This window comes from Chenopodium quinoa, unplaced genomic scaffold, assembly GCF_001683475.1.
Source record: "Chenopodium quinoa cultivar QQ74 unplaced genomic scaffold, ASM168347v1, whole genome shotgun sequence".
NCBI classification, from domain to species: domain Eukaryota; kingdom Viridiplantae; phylum Streptophyta; class Magnoliopsida; order Caryophyllales; family Amaranthaceae; genus Chenopodium; species Chenopodium quinoa.
In genome coordinates this window covers 159,558-183,576 of record NW_018744143.1, presented here as the reverse complement: position 1 = coordinate 183,576, position 24,019 = coordinate 159,558, and the positions used below count along the sequence as shown (strand labels likewise).

The 24,019-nt window shown below is 38.6% G+C and overlaps 1 protein-coding gene across 1 annotated transcript; it reads left to right on the top strand.

Annotated features, from left to right (window-relative positions):
- The first annotated feature begins 645 nt into the window (after positions 1-645).
- Positions 646-23,216, top strand: LOC110693147 (putative anthocyanidin reductase). The gene is made up of 6 exons (XM_021870267.1): positions 646-873; positions 7,076-7,243; positions 7,696-7,913; positions 8,234-8,393; positions 22,540-22,753; positions 22,860-23,216. Exons 1-6 carry the CDS (start codon positions 660-662, stop codon positions 23,005-23,007), a joined length of 1,122 nt encoding a protein of 373 aa, XP_021725959.1. The 5' UTR covers positions 646-659; the 3' UTR covers positions 23,008-23,216.
- Positions 23,217-24,019: the final 803 nt, after the last annotated feature.

The window sequence follows — 24,019 nt, the reverse complement described above, 5'->3', positions numbered from 1 at the left end:
AGAAACATTTATTAGTAAGTAAACGAATATCAAGAGATCACTAATCTCATCTGATTGTTTCTAGTGGTCTAATTTGCTCTATTGTGATCCCGGCAAAAAAAAGTTATTTTTTTCTTAAATAAGCTACAGAGAACACGCTTTAATACTTCTCCGTTTTTTTATTAAACGCACCACTTTTAATTTTACAGATTCTTAGGTAATTTTTGGAGATGAAAGAGATAGAGAGAAAGAAAAAAGTGAACCCATATGATATGAGAGATAGAGAAAATTTATTAAACAAAAAATAAAGTGATGCATCTAAATTAAAACTTTCAAATATAAAAAGTGATGATTAAAAAAACGGAGAAAGTATACTGTAACAAGGAATCTGCGTAACCTTCAAGATTGTTCTATAACCGTGTATTTTGATCTATTTTGACAATTGATGAGTTGATGACTGTGTATCAAACAAAAACAACGCAGATAGATGCGTCTTTTCTTACACTAAAATCAATGCATGCTTAAATTAGTACGAGTACTGTTTATTTTACCATTTCTCTAATTTTTTTATTTTCTCTCTTTGTGCACAATTACAGCACAAACATACAAAGATACAATATCTTTATTTGTGTATAATATATTAATATATAGTTGAGTCGTGCCAATTGCTATATTAGCATATGCTTAAAATATCATATCATAAACTTGGTGCTCATATAATTACTGTGTTAATGGAGGATGGAGGAAATACATCAAGAATATTCCAGACTACATCAACAATAGATGAAGCAAAAACTTATTGTGTTACAGGTGCAACTGGTTATATTGGATCGTGGCTCGTCAAGGCGCTACTTCAAAAGGGTTGTAAAGTTCATGCTGCCGTTAGGGTTCTAGGTGAGTAAATTCCTTTTGTTCGCTTTTATATTTAAATATCTTTCGTCAAAATTACTAAATAAATTTATAAATTTGGGCAAAGTTTATTACTATAAAGAAGAAATAAATTACCATGTAGATTGAATTAATAAAGTTGTATATTTAGGATACATATATAAGATTTGTTGATTGATCTCTTAACCTGATTTTGATCGAGCACATTCTATACTCCTTAATTAATCAATACAATATTAAATAATACATAAGTTTTACAGTTTAATTTTATTCCTTTAAATTGAAAATATAGGAAGATAATTTGTTTTATCTACAAATTTATTTGTTAATTATGAGCTCCCAAAAATTTAGGGAAAAGATGATTCTTATATGTTGTGAAAATGTATGAAGAGTGAAGACTAGTTAGATTATATAGTATGCATAAGTGAAAATTATTGGGAACTTTTAGTGTATAGCAGTATAGAGAGGTATGTAGGGTAATGTTATGCACGAGATTATCTCTTAGTACTTAATCCAACTAAGTTAATTAGCATCCTTAATAATGAGAGTTTTGTGTACTTATGTTTTTGCTAATATTTGCGGTATAATTTACATTTATCTACATCTACTCTGTTCTTTAATGACTAGCTAGCTAGATTACTCGATAGAGGTAGACAAAATTCTTAATGTTTTGGAAATCAAATCTGATAAAAGCATGTAAAACGCCAAATCTTCTCATATCTTTCAAGATGCATTGGCTCTTACCATTTGTTTTTAATTATATAACTCCCTGTACTCAAAAGTCATTAATCACTCCAAATAAAAACGCCCTGAAACATTATTTATGATCAAACACAAATACTTCCTCCGTTCTTTTTTTATTGCATCATAGGAGATTTCACGCTTGCCAATGCATTACTTTAGCTATTAATATCATTAATTATACCTTTGTAAAAATTATAAAAAATTAATATTTGGAAAGTAGATTTCGAGATGAATCTAACTAAATCCCACATGACTATGTTTTTCTTTACGAATAAATCACAAAAGATGGTCAAAGAAGATTATGTGAATAGTGTAAAGGTCAAAGTGATGCGATAAAAAAAGAACGGAGGAAGTATTCAAAATTGCACCTCAAATCCTAAGATACACTTGTTGCAAACATTTATATGGGACGTCAAACTTATAAATAAGACTCCCTCCATCCCCAAATATTCTTTCCATTTTGACTGTGCTTGTTTGCCAATGTAAAACTTTGACCATAAATATCATTAATTGCTCATTAGTGAAAAATATAACAATTGAATATTAAAAAACTATTCATTAAGACAAATAAAATAAGACCCAATATGACTATGTTATATCTTATATATTAAGAGTAATTTGGGAGAGTGAGGGATAGCTCAAGTGGTTAGAGCTTTTCTCCCGGTTTCAGGAGATCTTGGGATTGATTCTCTCCTCCGCCCCTGTAGCTCTCTAAATACCCAAAAATAAATAAATAAATAAAATAAAAAAGGATAATTTAGAATATTTTCTCACCTTAAGAGGGACGAAGGAAGTACACTTGAATGTACATTAGATATGCTCATGTGTAATTACCGTGTGGCCAGCCATCATTGGATTACTTTGTTAGTGTTATAGGGCTTACTTGGTTAGTGCTTTAGGGGGTACTCGATTAATATTACAGGGGTTACTCGGTAAGTTTTATAGGGATTATTTTGTTATTTTACAAACGGTCACATGTTATGCCTAGCCGCACACAAAACGCACCAAACATAATAAGCTTCTTATTTCAATTCATATTCGGGAATACCTATTTCCAAATAAAACTAAGGGTATGCAAAACTTGCAAAAGGACACACACACATCAAAATATTGAAAGGTTTATGTTTCTAGGAGTATTTGAAAAGTACTTTAATTAATCTCAAAAGCTCTTTGAAACCAATCTGCATATATGAAACAGCATAACTTTTTAAAAAATTAATACTAGCAAAAGTAGTACGTACAACGATTAATGAATAAATTAAAAACACAACTGAAATAAAATACATAGTTCTACGTATATATTAACATTGAAATAATATCACACGTTATTGATATGTAGAAGGGACTATTATTTTCATCTAACAACATATATGAAATTTTTTGCTACATGTATACACAAACATAAAGAATAAGAGTTTTAATTGATACATATAAATAAAAATAAAATAAAAGCAATGTTAATGTGATCCAGACAACCTATGAAGAATTTTCTTTTTTGCGTTACATTTTTGCAATAGCAATTTTGATTAAATCGAGCTATTTCTTAGAGAATTATGCCCGGAGGAGCTTATTTGCTAGAACCCTTATCACCATCCTTCATGCTTTCTGGTGGAATAAGTATATTAACATCCTCTGAATCGATTGGCCTAACTTTGAACCTTTCATTCTTACAAGTTGGTGATGAACCGAGGCTTAGACTTCTCTTTAAGGTTTGTCCGGATGATTTTTCTTTTTCCGTTGTAATACTCTCCATAATCAACGAATTCACCTTCTTGAAAAACTCAGAGAGTTTAGAATAAAGTGACGGAAAGATATTCTTCAATGATTCCTCACTTTCACTATATAGATGCCTGAATGGTTCCAACATGTTTATAATCCGTGGATTAACCAATAAATTTTCATTTACCATCCAATCATAATCACCTTCCATATTTCCATCTAACTTTTCAATTTGATCAGCATGATCGATACCTCCTTCCAATAATTCTTGCATGTTTGAACAACTACGAGAATTATTCATAATTTGAGGTGCATAATAAGGTACTCCGATAACTGGAGTTGTACCCACTCTTGAAAACCCTAATTGGGAACCAATATCGTGTACATAATGTGGACTAGGATTATGGTATCCCATAGAATGAGAAGTATGAGGAATGAAATAATAGTATGGAGTAGATGTGAGATATTGCACATAATTTGTAGCCATTGTGTCATTAAAATGGGGTGGATAAGCATTAGTGTAAGCAGTTGAAGATGGATACATATTGGGAATTATTACAAGGCTATTTTGGTTTGGCATTTGCTCCATAACTCAAATAACTAATACTTTTGGAATGTAATAACTTGTTGTAAGAGTATAAAGTTTGTTTGGATGCTAATGATTGTATTTGATATCTTAAGTTTGTCCTTTCTTGGGTTATATATATATATATATAAATTAAACATTATAACCTATGCTTTTTTTAATGTTAATGATGATTTATATTACACATTAAGTAGTTGACCTTGTATGTAATTATGTATAACCATCAATGTCAAAAATTTCAAAATATTTTTAAATTACTGAGTACATTACAGGTGGAATTCATTAAAGATAGCCAGATAAGCTATAATCTTTTGTCCATTTTAACATACCATCTTATAGCATAGTTATATAATTAATTGTGTATTAGTCATCTAAATATGGTAATTGTAGCGTATTAATTTGATAGACATTGGTCAATTTCCCGTATCTTCTTAAGCAACTTTAGCTTATCTGCTTGATGTATTGCTAATATTACATGTTTAATACTAATCCAAACACTAAAATAATGGCATATCAAAAATTGAGCTGTCTATTTGTTTCCTTTATTAATTACAATTAGTTAATTTATTATTGACAATATTGGCCGCAACACCCTGAAGTATGGCTTAGGTGCATTGAGCACCCTGAACTTTGCGTAGTAGCCAAAACACCACCAACTATGGTGTTAGGTGCGACGCGTGCCTTAAATGAAAATTTTCGGCCGCTTATTTCACCGGAGAAAGTGAATCCACGCGTGCTAAGTTGATGGAAGACTGCATAACTGTTCTGGAGAGTGAAGATTCACCTCCTTCGGTGAAATGAGTGGTCGGAAATTTTCTTTTAAGACACGCGTTGCACCTAACATCATAATTGGTGGTATTTTGGCTACTACGTAAAGTTCAGGGTGCTCAGTGCACTTAAGCCATACTTTAGGGTGTTGCGGCAAATTTTGCTTTTATTATATAAAATTTGACACATAAATAATCAACAAGGAATAATCCACGTCACTAATTGTATCTATGTTCAGCCTTGAATTGGCCGGTTTAGCTAAAATATCCAAAATTTCGAAACATAATTTTCATTTTTATTAACTTTAATCCAACTTGATCAATTGGTCAAATATCTGATTTTCAATTTTATTGTTTACTCCCTTTATTCTTTAATACCTAAAACAATTTAACCTTTACACATTAACTTTGACCATGACTTTTTTACTTTGATATTAAAATCAAATGTGTGTAATAAGCTGTAAGATTAGTTTTAAATGTTAATGTATATTATTATGTGATATTTTTATAACTTTTACGAATAATACAAATTGCATATATTTGTGTTATGTATGCATTGACAAGTCAGTCATCAATCTATTGCAAGTAATCAAGAATGGATGGAATAATTTGGAACAGATTGGGGTTTATCTTATAGTGAATCCATATTTAACTCAATAAATTGGTTAATTTAATTGCTGAAAATAGTGTTTAATGTAGTATGTATTGGAAAAAGTATGAAATTTCAAATTTGTAACTCCTACTTCATATGAATTTAGATGACATAATCCAACATTCCTTTGAAGCTCGGAGGCACCTCCTTCACGACCCTCCTAACTTTGTTGTGATTATGATAATTAATATCGCCGCCATATATTATTCTAATGCCTACGTATATATGCCGCCTAAACCTTATTAGATTATGCTTACCATATTCCATTTTGCTTCCTAATTACATAATTTTATTCTTCTTTTAGACTAGAAGATTCCTAATTACATACCTATTTAATTCTACCCAAAATAAGTTCTTGTTTGGTTGACATAAAAAATAAATAGTCAATTTTCTATGAAGTGGGAGAATGTAGAGTTATTTCTTTGATAAATTCTACATCTCACAAAATAGAATAAATGAAACTTTAACCAAACTGTAATTCTAGCCTTCTAGGTACTCTATATATAATGGGAGAAATGAATTCTTAAATAATACTTCGTGTAATTTCATATGTTCAACCGAACAAGCACTAAATAAACATTGAAAGAACAAGCAAGATCGAATTTTAAGGAGTTTAAGCCACGCCACAATAGTTTGCTAAACTTTCCTACTCACTCAGCATCATCACACCAAACATAGCCCATTACATGCCCATGTGTCAAGCTACTCCTAAGCCCAATATCATGCCATTTGTCTTAAACAACAATCCACGTATTTTTACATAAAAATCGGTACTCTCCATTTGACCTGAAAACTAATATTAAAATCATTAAATTATTTTTTTTAATAAGGAAATACTTATTCCTTTTTTTTTTTTATTTTATTGTGCCGTCTCGATTATGCATTTCCTTTTCCAGTTAACACAATCTTTCACAATTTCTTTTTATATAATTTACTTATCACAAGGACAAATATGCGGATGGGACAATCTTTAAAATATAGATGGAATAATTTAATTTGATCGGTTTAACTTAAACCAAATCCAAATTAAGCCCCAAATCTTGCTCAAATGCCCAATCCATATATAACCCAATACAGATATCTATATCCCAATAAACATGGCCCAATCAGCAAAGCCTCAGATATGCATTCTTGTAAACCTTTGATAAGTTATGCATAAACACATCTTATCTAAAAACAAAAACAAAAGGCCAGGTCTTTTACCATGAATCCAACCCTTCAACTTCAAGTCTAGAGGTTAGACTTGTTAGAGGGTAGCTATATGTATTTGAGCCAATTATCTGTTGGGTTGTTCATCTCAAGTCCTACATGAAAGAAATATGGAAGAGAGAACTTTCTTATAAGTGAGAGCCGGAAGGTGAACAAAAATAAAATTGTGCGGGCTAGGCCCAAGCAGACAATATCATGTTAATGTGGAGTTTTGGTGTGCGTGCGACCCAACATGATCTAGATCATGTTATTTATGTAACCATTATTTTAGGTTTTACACGAATTAAACAAGATACGTCTGGAATGTAAATATTTTCGTAAAATTTTTGGATTATGAAAATTATGTGTCGAACTGTTAATTACTCATTTGTGATGAAAATCCCAATCCTTTTTTGTTATTGTAATACGAAGTATGTAGTCACTATGTACTATAAGAAGTGTCTCAACTTAGGTAACTAAATCTGTTTATCAAAAACTGTGGGCATTCTCTAAATGATGATTGATTGTTATTTGAACTCTTCATTATGTTAGAAAAGGCTTCATATCTAAAATCCAAATGGGATAATGAAGATCGGTTGAAGCTCTTTAAGGCCGATTTACAAGATGAAGGAAGTTTCGATGAAGCTGTGGACAATTGCGATGGGGTGTTCCATGTAGCAGCTTCTATGGAATTCAATATTAAAGATCAAGAAAATATTGGTAAGGCCTTATAAACAAAACTCTTATTTCATACGGAGTACTCCCTTCAATTTTACTACGTAAGTATTAGGCCATATTTATTTCATAGATTTTCTTAGGATAATATGTCACATTTAAGATTTAGTGATTTTAACTTTAATCTTTGCACTTCATTATATATTATACCCTAGACAATGTATTCGTTGCCAAATATTACAATGAAAGTTCTTAAAGTAATTTAGTATGTAATTGAAAATGTTAGCATACATTATATTTGTAGAATATACATTAGTATTTAGTGAACGATAATTATGGTTTCTTAATTTATTTCCTAAAAAAAAAAAAAAAATCAAATATATTATTTAAGGACGAAAAGAGTATGTACTCCTAGCTACATGCACATCATCACATATGTCATTACTCGTTTGTTCTACTTTATCGGTACTAATTTGTTCTGTGTTTGTACCGCAAAGAAAGTTATGTACAATCGAACATCATTGATCCAGCAATCAAAGGAACTTTAAACCTTCTGAGAGCATGCAAAAGATCAAAATCAGTGAAAAGGGTGGTCTTAACATCTTCTATCAGCACCATAACAGCTAAGAACAACGACGGAAATTGGATACCTGTGGTTGATGAATCTTGTCAAGTTTCTTTTGATCGTGTTTGGAATACAAGAGCTAGCGGATGGGTATGTACATTATTTATCCTCCACATAATTTATTCTAAGTACAATAAAACCCGTAAATCAAACTATACCAAACTGTTTGAATAAAATTTTATTTTTTTTCAAAAATAACATATTGATTCATTGACCCCACAAAAAAGCAAAAAATGTCATACGACATTTTAAAAAGATTTAAATCTAACAAATATAAAAACAGTTGGATCAATCAAAAACATGCTTTCATCAAAGCTACAATCGTTATTGCATATCGTATTAGATAGTATTACTAATTTTATGTCTGCATAAGTTTTTTTAAGACCAAATTATCTATGTATGATTATTAGGTTTATGTATTATCAAAGCTTAGCTCCGAGGAAGCAGCGTTTAAGTTTGCTAATGAGAACGGACTTGACCTTGTATCAGTCATCACTACCACCGTAGCTGGTCCCTTCCTTACTTCGACCGTTCCATCGAGCGTTCGAGTCCTCTTATCACCCATAACAGGTTCCATTCTCTTCTATTCAGCTGGATCTGTATGCTAGATTTAATTTGATGGTTTTTTAAGTTAGGTGTTCATAGTTTGAAAAATAAAACGCAACAGGTTAGTCTTGTTATGTCATATACACACTAATATAAAATTCTTGTTATACTCTAAATCAACGTACAAGTCATGTTATTTTGTTATGGACATCATGCGACCAATTTTAAAGATTAATTTTAATTTTATCATAATGTAAATTTAATATTTTAATCAGAAGAAATCCCATTACATTTATATAGTAGCATTTCTGTATATAAATCAACATAAAATCCCAGTAAACATGGCATTTCGGTAAATAAATCAACATTAGTGGGCCCACATTTAATAAAAAGTTGTTGATTTATTTACATAAACTTATTTTTTTTTTTTTTGTGTGTGTGTGTTTATCATGAAGATAAACTTGTATTTTCTCTTTCAGAAATCAATAACATAATACTAAAACAGACACCGAGAGTGACACATGTCATATCCTGGTGCTGTTTTTTCCTCCAAAACACCCCTTCCCTTTTAAACTATTTTTTTTTAATATTTGATAATATAATAATATCATTCCAAATCTTTTATATTATATTTATGATAAATATATTCTTTTTACTTCGTGTTTATAATTTTCTATACACATTTACCTAAATATTATTCCAACATCTTTTAATTATCCTTTAAATGGAGTATTATTAGATTTTGCCAAAAAAGTAATAATAAATTGATTCATATAATAGATGTTAAAGAAATTATTTTAAAACATCACTTAATTTTTTTTTTTTCAAATACCTCTAGCTAATATATTTCAATTTCATTATAACTATATATTCAAATTAATTACAATTTTGTTTTGAAATTTTACTACTACGTATATATTATTACAAATTAAGAATTTATAGAGTATATTATAGCATATGTCTAATTCTAGGGAAAGGTAAAGTATCAATTAATTTCTTTGTAAATTACGTAATTAAAACAATCAAAATTGATTAGGGGATTTTGCTCCCACCAATCGGAATGCGCCACGTGGGCCAATCAGGTCCTGCCAAGTGTCCCCCAATTGGAACTGTCAGGGCTTGCCACGTGGCACACACTTATTCGTCCACCCTGGACCTATTATGTCATGACACGTGGCATACTCCATGTCTAATGGAGAAACCGGCCACCTAGGCCCAACTTCCGAGGGAAGCCCAATCAGCCCAAGGTTAACCTAAACCTAGGATTGGCACGTTTCCCGAGGTTATAAATACCTCCCTTAATCCTCATTAAGGGGGATTACGCACATTAAACACTCTCACCTAGAGAGACCCAATCACTTTAATTTCCGCATTAATTACTCCTTAAGCAAGTACTAACTTGACCGTTGGAGGCGGATCTCCAATCATCCGGAGCATCCGTTTGTTTTGCAGGTACAGGCGTCCGGTTCCAGTCTCGGAATTGTAACTCTCCCGCAAGACATCAGAAAACCCCGAAACATTTTGGCGCCGTCTGTGGGGAGAGTACTTCTGAGATGGCATCCACGTCTGTACCGACTCCTGAAGAGAGGCGTCCCCTAGACGACCCTCAAGTTCAGTCGGACCATGATACGGAGAATGAATTTGAAGTTAAAGCTCACACAGCTTCAGACGGGACCCTAAGGGCCCGACGCACCCGTTATACCGAAAGGAGGGAACGGGAACATCTTCAAACTGGACCCAGTGATCCAGCCGGCGCACCGCCTGTTCAGCAGCAGCCGGCTGATGGGTCTGCTCCCATTACAAGAAACGAACTCATGACCTTCATGAGGGGCTTCAGGGGAGAGATTCAAGAGTTGCTCAACAAGAAGCCTGCTCTGGCCAAGGAGCAGTCGGCTAAGAAACCTTCCACTTCAGGAAAGAGGAAGCCAGTTCAAGGGCGAGAGGCGACCCCTCATCCTAACTCTAGGAAGTGGGAGCCGCTGGCCCTTGATTTCACAAAGTACCGCTTTCCTACTCCAGGAAAGAGGAAACCTGTTCGTCATATTCAGGCGGACGGGTCGAAGAAAACATACACAGATGCTCGGTTATTGCTAGAACAGAAGAAGAACGACCGATTGTCAGAGTCGGCCTCTACTTCAAACTTCCAAGACAGTCTGCGCAATACCTCGATGAGGCATACTCAGTCGCATCATGAGAGTCAGTCAGGCGGTACCTCCCGTCAGTCCGACTTTCATAGTGACCAGGCGGTACCAAACTTACCATTTGTACCGCAACAACAATATTTTTTGCAGCCACCTCTATTTGGTGGGCATGCAGCAAAGAATGTCCAACCTATGGACTGGCAGCTACGGTTGCTTAGACTTGGGGAACAGCCGTCGGCCTTCTCCAAGGAAATTGTTGAAGCCGCTCAGCCGGCCAAAGTGAAAAATGTATTAGTAGGCGCCTATGACGGCACTACTAACCCAGAAGACCATTTGATGACATTCACCAACCTGATGTACCTTCAAGGGTTGGATGATCCCACTTAGTGCAAGTGTTTCCCAGCGACTCTCAAAGGAATCGCACAACAATGGTTCGGCAACCTGCCGACTGGTTGTGTGAATAACTTCAGGACGCTTGCTTACTTATTCACCTCCAACTTTGCCATGAACATCCCTGCGAAGAAGACGACCCTTGATTTAGGAACGATTCAGCAGGGCGAGAAGGAGGGGCTTCGTTCTTACATCAGGCGGTTTAACCTGATGAGAATACAGATTCAAGGGTTACCGGATGAGGTAGCCTATACTAACTTTTTCAGAGGCCTCAAAGACGGATCGACATTCAAATTTGATTTGGTCCGAAAGAGGGTGGCGACTCTTCAAGAGGCCTTGATTGAAGCAGAAGCCTATATACAGGCGACTGATCTTTGCAGTACAAAATAGTCGGACGGGAAAAGGTTCGATAAAAAAGAAGGGCGACAGAAACAGTTGTCGAACAAAGATGAGAAGAAAAGAAAAGAGGTCTGGGTGGCTGATTCCTCTAAACAGCCTGCCCAGAAGAAGAAAAAAGAATTCAAACCATACTCGCCAAAGTATGCGTTTAGCAAGGACAACCAAGCTATCCTAAAGGAAATCAAGGGACGGATCTCAATTGAGAAGCCGGTCCCCATGAAGGGTTCTGCAAGCAACAGGAACCAAGAAAAATTATGTGATTATCATGACGATGTTGGTCATCACACCAACGAATGCATCAGTCTTATGCGGTATCTGGACCGCCTGGCTGAGCAAGGTGATCTTGACTCTTATGTCAAGAAATCCACAGGGAACACTTCCTCGAAAAAGCAGTCGGCCAAAAAGAGTCAACAGGCCGACAGCTCTGATACAGATGATGCAGTCGTCTACACCATTGCAGGCGGCTTCGCAAGAGGCGGCCCCACTATTAGGGGTAACAAAGACAATATCAGGCGGTTAGATGTAAATTCCGTTCACCAAGAACGACCCTCCAAATATTCATTTCCTGAGATTGTCATCACTGAAGAAGATCTAGGAGGGGTAAGGGGGCCGCATGACGACCCTATCGTTATTGAGTGTAAAGTGGCCAACCAAAGAGTTGGCCGAATCCTTATAGATACTGGAAGCTCCTCAGATCTTATCAGTAGCAAATGTCTGTCAAAATTAAAATATCAGACTGATTGCATACATCCGGCATCCCACCCTTTAGTAGGGTTTGGAGGAGGAGTCGTCCACCCAGTGGGACGAGTGGATTTACCCATCCGCCTGGGTGAAAAAGGGGAAGGACGACACATGGTAGTCCGGTTCCTGGTAGTAGAAGAACTCTCGGCCTACAACATGATTCTGGGACGACCAACCCTGAATAATTCCAAGGCTGTTATAATCCCATCTCTTATGTTGCTCAAGTTTGAGAGGGATAATGGAACAGTCGGGTCCCTAAGGGGAGACCAGAGGATGGCCCGAGAGTGCTATCTCTCGGATATCAAACCCACTGTTATGACCGCTGGATCAAGTGGTGGAAAAACAGACCTTGACAATGTCAAGGAGAGTGCGCCTGTTCAAGAAGCAGGCGGCAAGAAGAGAAAGGCAGCCCAGACGGGGGCCGCAAGAAAAGACAGAAAATAGCAATCATTGGCAGAGGAGCGGTCGGACGAATTCCGCCCTCAGCCGGCTAGTGAGCATACGGATCTGATCTTAGACGACTCACGTCCTGACCGAACAGTCAAAGTTGGGACGACTGCTCTGAAGATCTTGGGTGACGATTTGCACAAACTATTGAAAGAATACAAGGACATCTTTGCATTCGAAGTCCACGAAATGCCAGGCATTAGTCCTGACCTGGCGGTACACAAACTGGATGTGGATCCGAAAAAGAAGTCGGTAAGGCAGAAAAAGCGGAACCATGGCGAAGAAAGAAGTCAGGCGGCAGCCGCCGAAGTAAAAAAACTACTGGATGCAGGGTTCATTCGGCAATGTTACTTCCCAGACTGGGTTGCAAATGTGGTGCTTGTTAAAAAGCCGAATGGCACCTGGCGAATGTGTGTAGACTACACAGACTTAAACAAGGCGTGCCCCAAAGACAGTTACCCTCTGCCTAAAATTGATAACCTGGTCGACTCAACAGCCGGCCATGCTTTGATGAGCTTTATGGACGCCTACTCTGGTTTCCATTAAATTCCTTTATGGAAGAAAGATCAGGAGAAGACGGCCTTCGTCACTGATCAAGGGTTATACTGTTACACGGTTATGCCGTTCGGTCTTAAGAATGCCCCGGCCACCTTCCAGCGAATGATAAACACTGTATTCTTTGATCAGATTGGGAGAAATGTCGAGGCATACATTGATGATATGATTGTCAAATCTAAGCTTCAGATAGATCATCTGTCGGACCTCCGAGAAACTTTCGCCACACTCAGGCGGCACCATGTCATGCTCAATCCCAAGAAATGTGTATTTGGAGTTGAGTCTGGGAAATTTCTCGGATTCCTTATCAATCAGAGAGGAATAGAGGCGAACCCTGAGAAGGTGCAGGCGGTCATCGACATGCATTCGCCTCGTACCGTCCGAGAGGTTCAGAAGTTAACAGGTTGTCTGGCGGCCTTGGGAAGATTTCTAAGCCGATCAGGCGACAAATGCTTATACTTCTTCCAGGCCATTAAGAAGAAGGCAAGGTTTGAATGGGGGCCGGATGCTGAGGCGGCCTTCCAGAAATTGAAAGTTCACTTGCATTCCTTGCCAAGGCTGGTCAGCCCTTTGCCCAAAGAAGTACTCTACATGTACCTGGCCGTCTCTGATCATGCGTTAAGCGCTGTTCTTCTTGCTGAAAGAGACGGCTGTCAGCTCCCGGTCTACTTTGTCAGTCATGTATTGAAAAATGCCGAGTTGAGGTATCCCTTAGTGGAGAAATTTGGTCTTGCACTCTTCATGGCTGTTAAAAAATTGAAGCCCTACTTTTTGGCACATGCAGTCGTCGTGTATACAGATCAACCTATCAAGCGGCCACTGACCACCATGGAGTCGTCAGGCCGGATGATCAAATGGGCCATAGAAATTCAGAGCCTCGAAGTTACTTTCGAGCCTAGAAAAGCAGTGAAGGGGCAAGCCTTTGCTGACTTTATTGTTGAGATGACTCGTCCCCCTGATTCTCGAGATCCAGACCAAGTCTGGAAGGTATATGTAGATGGAAGCTCTACTTCAAATGGTTGTGGAGCAGGCGTCATATGCCAGTCGCCAGAAAGCGACAGGTACGAATATGCTCTACGCTTCAGTTTTCAGGCTTCAAACAATGAGGCAGAATATGAAGCTTTAGTAGCCGGAATACGCATGTGCAAGGCGGCAGGGGCACGAAAGATAAACGCCTTTTTCCGATTCACAATTGATAGTGAGTCAGTATAATGGCGAATACGAAGCAACCCATCCGGCCATGATCAAGTATTTACAGGCGGTACGACAGGCAGTCGGTTCCCTTGAAAATTTCCATCTGACTCAAGTGCCGAGATCAGAAAACAACCAAGCGGATGCACTTTCAAAATTAGCATCGTCCGCCTCTTGTGATACTACTCGAACTGTTTTTTGGGAAGTAATTGAGAAGAGAAGCATCGAGGAAGACCCTATTGGAATCCTAAACAGAAGCTCAACCTGGATGGATCCAATCAGGGCATATCTGACAGACGGTACCCTGCCGGATGATCATCACCAGGCGGCAGCGCTGAAAAAACGAGCAGCCAGTTTTGAAATGATAAAGGGAGAACTTCACAAAAGGGGTACCTTCAACCCTACTTAAAGTGTGTTACTCCAGAAAAGGGGCGAGAAATAATAGACGATCTTCACTCTGGTTACTGTGCTTCCCATATAGGCGGTAGGACGCTTGCTCAACGGGCAAGGCGGCAGGGCTACTTTTGGCCTACTTTAGAAGCAGATGCAATGGAGATGGTGAAAAAATGTGACAAGTGCCAAAGGTTTGGCAAACTAATTCACCGTCCGGCTACTGACCTCACTACCATTCATAGCCCACTACCGTTTTCTAAGTGGGGCATGGATATTCTGGATCCCTATACGCCTGCTACAGGCGGAAGGAGGTACATACTTGTTGCAGTCGACTACTTCACTAAATGGGTGGAGGCGGAGGCGGAGGCTGTAAAGGGAATCAAGACGAAGGATGTGATTTCATTCATCTGGAAAAATGTCATCACTCGGTTCGGGGTTCCCATGTCTATGGTCTTTGATAATGGTCCCCAATTTGAGACGCCTGTTCTCAAAAGCTGGTTGGGTGACCAAGGAATTGCACACCACTTTGCATCAGTCGGCCGTCCACAAGCAACCGGCTAGGTAGAAGCTTTTAATAAAATAATCTCAGACGGTCTCAAGAAAAAGATTGAACGAGCAGGCGGCCTATGGGCGGATGAATTGCCACATGTCCTCTGGGCCGTTAGGACGACTGAAAAAGGGGCGACTGGAGAAACTCCATTCCTCCTAACTTATGGTGCGGAAGCTGTTCTTCCAATAGAGCACTACGAGCCTACTCTTCGAGTAATGCTATATGACGAAGAGGCAAACAAGGAAGCCATGCGCCTGGCATTAGACTCACTCCCAGAAAGGAGGGGCAATGCTGTCTTGCTCCATGAAATTTACCGCCTGAGAATGACTAGATCATACTACAAAAAAGTACACAGGCGTCCACTCAAAGTGGGGGACTTTGTACTTAGAAAAATGGAAGCAGTTGGTAGGGCTAATGAGTCTGGCAAACTAACTCCCAACTGGGAAGGACCCTACTGAATCTATGAAGAGGTCAGGGACGGTACCTACCGTCTGGAAACACCAGACGGCCAACCGTTGCCTCGAACCTGGAATGTAGATAATCTTAAGAAATATTTCTTTTGAATGATGTAAATAGTCGAGGACTGCTTAATAAAAGTTTGATGTTTCATTCAATTCTGTACTAAGAGGGGCATGCCTACTGACAAACAGTCGGCTACTCTCCATGTTTAATTTTCATTTTTACCTAAGAGGGGCATGCCTACTGACAAACAGTCGGCTACTCTCCACGTTTAATTTTTACTTAAGAGGGGCACGCCGCTTGTTCCACACAACCGGTTACTCTCCCAGAACACAGTTCACCAAGAACTATCAAAGGCTCATGGCTAAAATGATCAGACCAGGCGCCAAGCCAACTGATCCAAATATAAAAATTCAATTCGACCTGTCCCAACGTTATAGCAGGCGTCCGACGGCATCCATCCGGATGAAATTCGTCGCAGAGAGCAGCTCCCTTTTGGGCGGAACATTGTTCTATAAAATCATTACACGGCACCTATACGACTGTCTAACCAAGACAACCACGTAGCCGTTTCCCGGACAAGGATACCTCTCAGTTAACTGACTAATCAGGTCAAACAAGTGTTCGCAGTAACCATCCGTGTCAACCCACCGACTGAACTACTTGGGATAAAAACAGTTGGTATCTTATGAGTTAATAGCCAACAAACATTGGCGAATAAAGGGGAACAACCGGTACCCACTGCTTGATACCTCTACTACTTAGTCACTTGGCGACTAGGTAACAATTATGTTTCCATGGTCACTCTTTAAAAAATTTAGTATGAAGCTAAAAAGGTGTTCATACAGCGCCTGTTCACACTAGATTAAAAGTGGCGGGGAACAGTCGGCCTGGACCGACTAGAGTCTCTAGCTTAAAAAACAAACAAGGCAGGTAGGAAACCACCTTCCTACTTGGTTGAAGGAAATCCATCCTTTAAATTGGCCGACTGATCGCTTAGCCTGGAAACAAACAACCAGTCGTCCAGGGGCATAGGTAGTGTGACTAACTATCTCGTACCTGTCCGCAACTATCGGCCATGCAAAACAGTCGGTATTGTGTGCAATTGGATATCAGAATATTCGATACTTAAACAAATTTGAAGCAAAACAAAAATGAAATATTTTGGCATAAAAAGAAGCCGGTCATTAAAGACCGGCCAAATATTCAGAACCCCGGCCCCCTGGCCGGGTAAATACAAACAAACGGCACGCAGGCCGTGAAAAGAAGACATAAAGCTTAAGAAGGGGGCAGATCTTCAATATTAGCAGCTGCCGCCTGGTCAGCACTCTTTTTGCTGGACTCGGCTTCAGCTGCATCCTTCTTCGATGCATTACCCCCAAGCGGCACAAGCGCCACTACCGGCTCCTCCTCCTCCAACGCCTCGTCCTCACCAGCCGCCAAGATCTCTTGATTATATCTATCAGAACACTGGCGGTACGTTTTTTCCCAGGAGGAGTAGTCGGCATTGGGGAAGAGGCGGCCCCAGGTCATGCGCTGGATTTGAGCAGAGTCTTCCATCATCTCCCGGACCAGCTCTTTCTTTTTTTGCTCGACCTTTTCCGAGAGCTCCTGAGTAAGACTCTTCTCCTGGGTCACCAGGCGTTCCTTTACGTGCGCCAAGGATTTCTCCAAGGTGTCGTATGAGGACATCTTTTGGCGAAGAGGTCTCAGCTCGGCCTTGAGATTGTTGATGGTCGCCTCCAGCTCGCTATTTCTCTTCTGGGCCGCCTCTAACTGAGCCCGGATGACAGAAGTAGCCTGCGCCTGATAATAAAGAATGTCAATTGTCAGAATCTCATTTTGGGCAATTTGAAACATTGCCTTATCACAGTCAGAGGCGGCCATAGCTTTTGCAGCCTTTACCTCTTTGTTCTTCCTGTCAAGCGGCTTACGGAGGCCGTTCACTCGGAGCAGGGCCTAATTAAAAAGGGAACAGGCGTCAGTTTCCAAACAAAAAACAGGCGTCCTGGAATTCAAATACTTAAAAATATGCTAATTATACCTCAGCAAGGACCCCTGCAATCCCGTCTAGGTCAAGGGTGCCGACACCCCTGACCGCCTCCCTTTCAGCCGGAGGAACGACCTTGATCATAAACTTGGCCACCTCGACCAAGTCAGGCTCCTGAGGGCCGGCTGCATCAAGCATAAACAAACGGATTAGACCTAGTAAAGAAGGGAGCAAGTCTAAAATTTACAAGGACAATTTCATACTTCTAGGTGGCCCAGCTGGAGTTTTAGAAGGAGTGGCCGGCTGCTTCTCAGCCGCCGCATGTTTCCTGGCAGAACCAGGAGAGCTCGCAACAGTCGTCCTCCGGGTCTTGGAGTCCGGCTGTTGGGAAGAAAAATCTCTTGGAGCTCCCGTCTAAAAAAAAAAAAAAAAAAAAAAAAAAAAAAAAAAAAAAACAAACACTCGGTCAGTATATGCATAAACCCAACTCCAAAAAAGAGAGTGAAAGGTTCGAAGCTCACCAAGGGTGCCCCCTTGTTGGGGGAGTCGGTTGAAGACTGTTGCATGATGGAGGCCCGCAACATGGCCGCCGCAGTCTTGGAGGCGGTAATTTTGCTCATGGCGTCCGCTGCAAAAACAAATAGCAAAGTTAATAAAAAGTCATAACAGAAATGCATGGAAAAACAGAGTATTCGACAGGCCGACTACCTCTTGAGCACCGACTGCTGAGGCCACAGGCGGCCAAAAAGTACTCGTCGTAGAGCCATTTGAAGCTCGGGACGCAGTGCAGGGGTACTTGCTCTCGTACCCCTGAAGTAGAGTCAACCCTCGACTCTACTTTAAAGAGTCCTTTGTCCAGGATCTCTTTCTTAGCTTTGGAGGGAACAGGCGGCATGCTGCGGCCGCCTGCAAGAAGAGGCGGATTCCTATTCCACCTGTTGAAGCGCTTGTTCAGCTCTGTGTCTGAACTCTCAATGATAAGGAAGGTGCTTCGCCAGTCCTTCCACTTGTTTGCTTTGCCCCTTGTCATGAGGTAGCCTCTGTGGCTCGTCAATTGATACTAGCCGGTACCGCCTGCCTTAGGGGTCCGGCTGAGGTAGTTCATGTGGGCGAAAGCCTCGAAGTTTGGCTCCACCCCGTGCAGTTCGCACCCGGCCACATAGCCGAGTACGTTGACCCAGGAGTTCGGGGCTAACTGCCATAACCCCAACTCATACCCATCCAAGATCTGCTGAATAGCCGGATGTAGTGGGAAGCGCAGCCCAGCCTTGATGGCCGCCTCGTAGCAGCCAAAGCAGGCGCCATCATAACTAGTACCAGCCGGCCAGACGACTGTGTCTTCTGGATCCGGCACGAACACTAAAAAGCCGGGGCCCATTGGTGGTTCGCAATAAAGCTCCCCACTTTCTCTTGCATGGCCGTTATCCGGCCCCGTGGGATAGTGCAGTAGTTGGGGGTATTTTTCTCTCGGTAAGAGGCGGATGGCTCCGCCCAATTGTCCCCCTTCTCAACTGCGTGAGAAAGCCTCGCCTCTTGTAGGCGACTGTTTTTCTCTTCTGTGTCCAGAGAAGCATGGCCAGAAGAGCTAGACTCGGATTCGTCCTCTGACGAGTCCGAAGAGGATGACTCCTCCCCTCTCCCAGAGGGGCCCGCCTCCTCTCCTTTAAAAGGAGCAGGAGAGAATGTAGACTTGTCAACTGTAAAATTGGAAGGGGTCACTTTGACTCCTCCCTCAGAACTGTCGGCTTTCAAGCCGCTCTGGTTCACTTCCACATCTGGCGCCTGGTCAGATGTTTCACAAATCGGCACCCTGTGGGAGGAGCCGTCTGAGTTCGAAATCCTAGCAGTTCTTTTTGTTCTGGCCATCATGTTCTGCATAGACACAGAGACAGTCGGACTTTGTATAAAGGGCAAAGATGGGTCCGGAAAAGGGCAGGCGGCACTCCTAGTCCTAGATTCAGCCGTCCCCGGTGACCAGCTGATCACTAACCTAGGTCGTGTCGTGTGCTTCCGTGGTGCCATTTCAAAAAAGAATAAAATTAAGAGAAAATTAAGAGTAAGAGAACCGACGGTTACCTGAACGAGTGACGTTGATGGAGTTCTGAAAATCCTTTGCAGTCGGCTTGTCAGAGCAGGCGGTAGGCAGAAAGGGTCCAAAATGTCAGAGCAAGTTCAGGGGTCCGAATGTTCTCTCAAAAAGTTCTCAAGTGTGAAAATGACCGAAGTCAACACTCCCTTATATAGGCGAAGTGAGAAGGCGAAGGGTCACTTCCAGAATTCAAAATTTTGGCGGGAGAATCTCTCGGCCTTTCGCCGAGTGACACCTGTAGCAGGTCGTCGCCTGTTACACGGCGACACCTGTCACAGGTAACACGTGACCAGTCACGTGCCACCTGTGAGGGGCAAATGATTAGGGGATTTTTCTCCCACCAATCGGAATGCGCCACGTGGGCCAATCAGGTCCTGCCAAGTGTCCCCCAGTTGGAACTGTCAGGGCTTGCCACGTGGCACACGCTTATTCGTCCACCCTGGACCTATTATGTCATGACACGTGGCATACTCCATGTCTAATGGAGAAACCGGCCACCTAGGCCCAACTTCCGAGGGAAGCCCAATCAGCCCAAGGTTAACCTAAACCTAGGATTGGCACGTTTCCCGAGGTTATAAATACCTCCCTTAATCCTCATTAAGGGGGATTACGCACATTAAACACTCTCACCTAGAGAGACCCAATCACTTTAATTTCCGCATTAATTACTCCTTAAGCAAGTACTAACTTGACCGTTGGAGGCGGATCTCCAATCATCCGGAGCATCCGTTTGTTTTGCAGGTACAGGCGTCCGGTTCCAGTCTCGGAATTGTAACTCTCCCGCAGGACATCAGAAAACCCCGAAACAAAAATCATAGTAAAAGCAAAAAAAATTATTATCTTTTGCCGATACACTTGATTGAGATGATGAATTTATTACTTCGACATTAATAAATAATCTGCATATTGAAAGACATGCCAGACTTAGTGACAATTGACATCTCCTTTTGTATCTTCTTTTCTTTTGATATATATCTATTATCTACAATTAAACTTTTAAGAAAATAAACAAAATTGATTAAACTACAATTATTGGATAGCTTCAAACACATTATTTATAACAACATAGAATGACGATATCGTATATTTAGAGCATCAATCCATAAATAGAGAATATAATAATATAGATTAGTGTTGCTCAATTATTGATTGTTCTTCCCTTTAATGATCAGAGTAGTATTTGTTTCCATTGAAAAGATTTTTTTGCTAATAGTTTTACTGGAGATTTTAGTCTGTTGTTTGATTAATTTTTTATGTTGATTAAAATCAATAACATAATACTAAAATAGACACTGGGAGTGACACGTGTCTTATCCTGGTGCTGTTTTTTCCCTCCAAAACACCCCTTCCCTTTTAAACTATTTTATTTATTTTTTTTGTTAATATTTGATGATATAATAATATCATTCCAAATCTTTTATATTATGTTTATGATACATATATTCTTTTTACTTCGTGTTTATAATTTTTCAATACACATTTACCTAAATAATTATTCCAACACCTTTTAATTATCCTTTAAATGGAGTATTATTAGATTTTGGCAAAAAAGTAATAATAAATTGATTCATATGATAGATGTTAAGAAAATTTACTTTAAAACATCACTTAATTTTTTTTTTCAAATACCTCTAGCTAATATTTTATTTCAATTTCATTATAACTATATATTCAAATTAATTACAATTTTGTTCTGAAATTTTACTACTACGTATATATTATCACAAATTAAGAATTTGTAGAGTATAGTATAACATATGTCTAATTCTAGGGAAAGGTAAAGTATCAATTAATTTTCTTTGTAAATTAAGTAATTAAAACAATCAATATCATAGTAAAAGCCAAGAAATTTATTATCTTTTGTCGATACACTTGATTGAGATTATAAATTTATTACTTCGATATTCATAAATAATCTGCATACTGAAAGATAGACACGCCAGACTTAGTAACAATTGACATCTCCTATTGTATCTTCTTTTCTTTTGATATATATCTATTATCTACAATTAAACTTGGAAGAAAATAAACAAAATTGATTAAACTACAATTATTGGATAGCTTCAATCACATTATTTATAACAACAGAGAATGACGATATCGTATATGTAGAGCATCAATTCATAAATAGAGAATATAATAATATAGATTAGTGTTGCCCAATTATGGATTGTTCTTGCCTTTAATGATTAGAGTAGTATTTGTTTCCATTGAAAATATTTTTTGCTAATAGTTTTACTGGATATTTCAGTCTGTTGTTTGATTAATTTTTGATGTCGATTAAAAATGCATTTATAAATAAGTATTTATTAATATGGCCACTAGACCTGATCAAACCAAGCCTTACCTGCTCGGGTTTGGGGAGCCCAAAATATCCAATTTTTTTCCTTTCCCTATTAATATAGATTATGACATTATAATTTCTATATATTTGATGCGTATGTTTTATCAAATTTTTATTTGTTGGATATAATTAATTTTCTTAAAAATTTTAGACTTAAATTACCGTGCATGACACGAGTCTTAAGCTAGTTAATAGCAAATTTGACCTTGAACATATAGAGTAATACATCGAATTTCTTATGGTATGGAATGGAAGATTTAGATTTAGACATAGTTTTATTTGGTTGTGTTGAAAATAGTGGAACTGTTGAAATCATCATCACATCAACTCGGGTCAAATTGCTTGACCATCAATTTCTATTTTCTAGAGTAACATTCTACACTTCGTACTCCTATTGAATAATAATGATGCAAACACCCTTTTGTTAAATAATCATTCGCAGCACGATTACCTTAGTCGATCGATTGTTCTTAATACACAGGTGATCCTGAGCTACTCCCAATTTTAAAAGCCGTGAACGCGAGAATGGGCTCGATTGCCCTAGTACACATTGAAGACATATGCAATGCGCACATATTTCTTATGGAACATCCAAATTCTGAAGGCCGTTACATGTGTTGCACTCAAAATTGTCATATGTCACACTTATTGGAACTTCTTGCTCAATCATATCCTAGTACATCAAATATGAACTGGTAATATAATACTTATTATTTCATCTTTTATATGTCATCTTTCATTAATTGTTGTCTTTTGGTACGATCACTGATTTTCTATGGTACGTCGTTTTCGATTTTGTAGGTCGAATGATGAAGGCATCGTCCCATCAGTGATTTCGTCAAAGAAATTGAAGGATTTGGGATTTGAATATAAACATGGCCTAGTAACTATTATCAACCATACTATTAAGCAATGTATGGAATGTGATTACCTACCTTCCATTGAATAGTTATTAGTTATTTGTTTCCTATGAATTTTGTTAATCTATGAGGACAAGATCAACTAGGAATATATACCAAACATTGCATCTTATTTGATCTTTTTTATGAAAATATTGTATTAGTACTTGGAAAATCAGTTGTTACTTTATACTAACATCATGTTAATGAAGGTTATTAAATTTAGAGTGCCTACACAAATTTCACAATTGTATGTAGAATGGTTCAATGTTCATGTCCATGAGTTCACGTACATAGATTTGGAGGGAAAATAGTGAGTAGGTCAATGTGAATTGAAGTCTGATTTTAGATTGAGAATAAATAAGAGGAAAAACTTACTCCTTAAAAAAAACAAAAAGATGGAGTAACATAATTGTGAGACATCTCAAATTAGCATTAGGGACGACATTTATCTTTGATAATTAAATTTTACCATCACTCCAATAGCAGAGCAATTGATATCAATTCATATTAAAGTGTCAATGACTTACTATTAATATTAAGATAGCTCAGTACAAGTGTACAACACCAAACTAGTGAGTTGACATGTGGATCGGCTCAACCGGGCCCACTATCATCACCATCCCCAACAGCTTAAAAAAAGACTGGGATACCAACATGTTTTTTTACTTGTTTATCCATAAAAACCAAGGTGTAGATATAGTCAATTCATAGGTAGGTGCTATAGTTCACTTAACTAGTTGTTGATTCTTAGAGCTTTAGTATCCTCTTCATCAAGCAAGTATGGACCGATCAACCTTCTTTCTGACCTTATTCCTAAAGAACCATAAACTTTAAAGCTAGGATAATAACATCTTTAACCTTTTCATTTACATACAAAATAAGATGGCCTATTTATAGTCAAGGAAATGACAAGCTAAACTAGTTGATTGTACAGTAGTAGTAATCTAATCTTCCAATGTTACATGTCAAAATTGGTTTAAAACTATTAGCATGTACCCTGTAGACGTTTGTGAAAGTTAATTACATTCTACGTTATATTTTTCTTGATTTAATTGTCGT

Coding starts and splice junctions, on each gene's coding strand:
- LOC110693147 (XM_021870267.1), top strand. CDS start 660: ATGCTTAAAATATCATATCATAAACTTGGTGCTCATATAATTACTGTG. Junction 874..7,075: donor TGCTGCCGTTAGGGTTCTAG/GTGAGTAAATTC, acceptor TCATTATGTTAG/AAAAGGCTTCATATCTAAAA. Junction 22,754..22,859: donor AGTACATCAAATATGAACTG/GTAATATAATAC, acceptor TCGATTTTGTAG/GTCGAATGATGAAGGCATCG.